Source organism: Polistes dominula, unplaced genomic scaffold, assembly GCF_049000335.1.
Source record: "Polistes dominula isolate Pdom_NZ unplaced genomic scaffold, Pdom_raw_medaka contig_37, whole genome shotgun sequence".
Lineage (NCBI taxonomy): Eukaryota > Metazoa > Arthropoda > Insecta > Hymenoptera > Vespidae > Polistes > Polistes dominula.
This window is the reverse complement of record NW_028301169.1, coordinates 512,501-517,588: the sequence shown is the minus strand read 5'-3', so window position 1 is coordinate 517,588 and position 5,088 is coordinate 512,501. Positions and strand designations below refer to the sequence as shown.

Sequence of the window (5,088 nt, the reverse complement as noted above, 5' to 3'; positions counted from 1 at the left end):
GAAGCAAATGGTAGAAGAAAATAAACAAAAACAAAAACGAAAAAAAAAATACGAAATGATTCGAGAAAGAAGAAGAGGAAAGCAAGAAGTTGTATTCGAATATTTTACTTTATATTTCTGTATTTATAATATTTATTACGTTTTTCGTATGTTGATGTAATAAAGTTCAAGTATTCTTTACAGTAAAACCTTCCATTAATAATATTCACCGTCATTACATTTTCATGTATTTTTTTTTTTTGTTTTTTTTTTTTTTTTAATGACATTTCAAATTTACTTTTGCGTACAATTTTTATAAGAGAAAAAGAATAACAGGATTACAAATATATTGGAATATAAATTTGAAAAATAGCAACTACTGTATATAAATTGACATTTACAAATGAAGTTGTTGTTAACTCGAATAAATTTTCGATAATTCGATTAATAATTTGGTCAAACTTGTGACATCTGTCAAATGAAAAAACATAATGTTGTTTATTCGATCATAAAATATAAATTTACAGGTGCAAGCAAAAATTATACAATTGAAATTTATAAAATGGATATATAAAATAGAAAATATATATATATAAATAGAAAAATAAAATGGCAGAGTAAGTTGCATAATATTTAGCGTTTACAATGAACATGTAATTAAAAATTTAATGTAAACACGATTATAATTAATAATAATAATTAAACAAAGATGACAAAAAAAAAATGTATTTAGCCAAAAGAAAAAGATGGACGATTCCAAGAAGAAGTCAGAAGTAACGGAAGATCCAGGTGGCGCTGGTGAGGGTGGTAAGAACTCGAAGAAACGAAAACAATTAGGAAAATACGAATTTGGTAAACGATGGCACCATTTTCACGTATTGACGCCAACCAGTTGGATTTTGCGCGGTTCTTTTGCAATGAACGATCCACATTTCAAGTACAGAAGTCGTGGTCGTCAAGCAGCACCATGTTCAATCGTGGCAATCGTTTATGGTCGATTATTTGAGCCTAAAGAATGGAATCAGGATTACGTAGATCAAGTGATCGAACACGGTGACAAATTATTTCGACTAAGTATGACGAGAAATCGTGTTAAGGATAATCAATACATGAAAGCTATTTTAGTTTATCCCGAATTTTACATTGGCAATTATAAGATCACAATTTGTGTGGAGGAGACTGACATTTATGGCAATCTTTTTAGCGAGACTGTAGGATGTTCAGATTTTGCTGATGGTCTTAGTCAATTTTTTAGTAACAACGATGCAGGTGTTATTACAGCTCAAGGTACATCCGTAGCAATGTGGCGTCATCTTGACAATGGTTTCTTATTATTTGATCCTGAATCATGCGGACAGAATGGTTTACGTCATCAAAATGGTGTGGCTTGTTTGATCAGATTCAAATGTATGAATGACATGCGTGATCACTTTCTCAAAAATATGAACAAACGATACGATTCGAGATATTGTATAGATAAAGTAATTATTTTAAGAGTAAATGAGGTAGGCCGTGGTTATATTGATAAAGTTGTCAGCGGAAGTGACTTGATCATTGACAAAAGTGTTCTTAGATCAATCAATCCTGTTGACATCGATGAAAATAAATTGGATTGTACAAGACCTGTACCTAAAAGTGAGAAAGCCAAAGTTGTTGCTACTGCCAAATTGCACAAGGAACCATTGACTATAACTATTTCGAATTATAGTATTGACCAAAAGTTTGCTACCGAGCCATTAGTCGATCAGAGTACTTTTGACACTGGTTATCCTTACGATGACATGCACGTTAACATACCTTCAACGTTTCGTGAATTACCTAAGAACATGGCTATACTTCATGGCATGACTCATGAAGCTAGCGACGTGTACAAAGGTAAAGGTGCACAGAACGTAGCTAATTGTGTGATGGCCATCGCCATGAAAAAGATTCATCCCGTGAAAACTTGGTTGAGACCTAAATTAGATGAGATTTTAGCATTAGGTGATAAACTTTATGCTGACGTTAAAGTTGAGAAACCTTTCATTAAGACAATTACTGCTGCCGATCTCAATGACACATACATTCAAATCGAAAATCAGAAAATGTCTATCGACGTTGACTTGATTACTATCACTGGAACGGTAAGTTCCAAACTTCCGGATGTATTAAACCTAAAGCAAGCACTTCGTGAATTTTTCTTGATCAACAACGAAGGTATCATTGAAACTCCTTCAATGGCTGTAGCTATTTGGAGACAAGATGATTCTTATTACGCTTTTGATCCACGTCATTGCGATAATTTTGGTAATAGGATTGTTGAAGATAAAACTAAGGGTGGCAAAGGTGGTAAGGGTGGTAAGGGTGCCAACAGTAAACAAGCTGCTGGCAAATGTTGCGTCGTGATGTTTCCAGAAACCGACGAACTCGCTTCATGGTTCACGAATAATCTTGAACCGGTTAGAAAAAACGATCGTTTTACCATAAGACACGTGACCATTCTAAAGGATATTCCTGGTACCAGAACATGGCAAGATTTCGAGCCAGGTGTAGCAGGTGAAACTTGGATTTTACGTGGTGGAATTTCTAACGAGGATGAATCCTTGGAAGAAACTAGCAGAGGTGTTCAAGGTTTGGCAATACCTGTGGTAGCTTTGGTTTATGCCAAAGAGACGCCACCTGACAAATGGACAAGAGAGATCATCGACGAGGCTATCAAAGAGGGTGATCTTTACTACAATTTTTGTAACCCATTAGAACCAGAAGAAGGAGTTGAGCAACCATTTTTTATCACCGATTTGAAAAAAGTTTTTACCTCAAGAATAGAAAAGTCAAGTTTGAATTAGACGATTCCATCATAAGTGGTGATTTGAACGCAACACCTCAACAAAATACATTAAATCTAGAACAAGGAATAGAAAAATTCTTTGAAAATTATCAATTTGGTATTGTCGAGTTAGGAAACTTGAAAGTAGCTATTTGGAAATATGAAGAAGATTCGAAATACAAGAATCAGGATAAGGACGTGGAGAAGATTACGTATTATTATTGTTTCGATCCGAATCCTTGTGGAAGATTAGGTGAAAGAACGATTGATGAAGAAAGTGTTGCTTGCGTCATTCGAACACCTGATCCTAAGATTCTATCTTCGTTTATTGCACACAACGCTGTCACAACTGGAGATCATGGAGACGAATATTCTATTCATAATTTGAAAAGTTTGCTCATTGGTTTGCCCATGACTGAAGAGGATTTGGAAACTGACAGACAAAAATTAGAAGAACCAGATACGCATCATTACTCAAAGTTAGCCGAAGGTGGTGCAATATTGCAAGGTAGTTTTAATCAAGCCAATGAAAAGATGTTTAAGAGACAAACGCGTGACAAACAACAAGCGGCCAATTCAATAGCAGCTTTAGCTATGACCAAACTTTACAATCCTCATTTATGGTATCGAGAGGTTGTCGATGACATACTGAAGATTGGTGATAAAATGATAACGGATAATTTGACAAATTTAGAAGAGATTGATATGGATCCTGAGGAAACGAGAAATTATTTTTTACCGATAGAATACCCTGACGAATTTTCCATAGGTGTCAATCACATGACCGTAAGTTTCGAAGAGGAATCTGTTCTTGGCAAAGTAACCGACATGGCCAAACTTTTAGAACAATTCTTTGAAAATAATGTCATGGGTGTATTCAGACAAGAACATATCATGATGCCAATCTGGAGAGAAGGTGACATTTATTTCATGATGGATCCTAAAGGTAGAGATTCACGTGGCGAATCTTCAGAACGAGATCCAGCTGCTGTTATGTGGTTCACAGATCTTGAATCTTTGTCTGCCAAACTCGGGGTAGGTTTAAATCCAGAAAAAGACTTCGCAATTGATAATTCAACATTGAATAATGTATTCGAGACACGTGTTAGTGAAATGGAACGTGTTAAGGGTACCACTTCTGAGGAAGATCTTTGGCATCATTTTCCTAAATTTGCCGATAACGTTTGGAGTATCGGGGGAAATGTCACGATGATCGATACGAGATTTAACAAATCTAATCACAACAATCAGACTGCAGCTATCGCAGCAATGGCTATAGTTTTTTCCAAAGTGTACGAGCCACGAAATTGGACAACTGCTGTTGTCGATGAGGTGATCGTAACCGGTGATAAACTGCACTCGAAATGTGTCGAGAGACTTGGACAAGATACGGCACCACGTATCAACGAAATCATCACGGAATTCTTTCTTTCATCTCGTCGAATAGATCTGACGATTAAAGATTGTATTGAAGCTGGGGATCTCAGTGGGAAACCACCGAAATTACAAAGCTTGCAGACTGGTATTGATAAATTCTTTGAAAAGTATGATTCCGGTATACTCATTGCAAACGATAATCGACACATAGCCATTTGGAAGTACAAGAATGTTTATTATTGTCTTATACCAGATTGGGTCAGTGAAATTGAGGGTAACGCGACAATAGCACCGAGAGTATTTCGATTCGCTGACACCAAGATCATGGTGGAATATTTTTTGAAACATCTTGGAAAGGAAGGTGATTACGAGATCGCAGCCATTGACGTGGTTGATTGGAATAAATTTTCACCGTGGAAATTTGATCCTAGTCCTGCTGTACGTCCATCAAATTTGCCACCATTGAACGCCTATCGTAGACTACAAGGAGAAGCTCGAGCAATTTTACGAGGTAGTTATCATCAAGGTGACGAGATTTTTCCGGAAATTTTGCGTAACAGGCAAACGGCAGCTAATTGCGTGGTCAGTCTTGGAATGTCTGTGATCAAGTGTCCTATAACTTGGACGAAAAGAACCATGGATGAGATTCTTGCTATTGGTAGCAGTGTTCATCGCGAAACTATGAAAGCCAAACCTGGTAAGATGAGATTGACACCCCAAGACATCATTCGAGTATTTTACGTAGGTGTTAACATTCTGACCGCTGATATAGAACCTAATACGGTATCGGGAATAGTTGCTTTACCACCTCCAGATCCGGATGAAAAGAAAAAGAAAAAAAAGCGTGTAAGAAAGAGAGCCAGAGCTGGAGGACGAAAAGGTAGGCCAACCAGAGTTCGTCCTCCTCCACCAGCACCTATTTTACT

At 36.6% G+C, this 5,088-nt stretch overlaps 1 protein-coding gene across 1 annotated transcript in view; it reads left to right on the top strand.

The window, feature by feature from the left end:
- Window positions 1–332: 332 nt before the first annotated feature.
- Window positions 333–5,088, top strand: part of LOC107069920 (uncharacterized) — an 11,060-nt gene continuing 6,304 nt past the window's right edge. The window contains 2 exon segments of the mRNA XM_015327640.2: window positions 333–2,763; window positions 2,766–5,088. The exon segment at window positions 2,766–5,088 is cut by the window's right edge and continues 6,304 nt beyond it. Of these exon segments, the coding sequence (XP_015183126.2) occupies window positions 726–2,763; window positions 2,766–5,088 (4,361 nt within the window). The 5' untranslated portion in view covers window positions 333–725.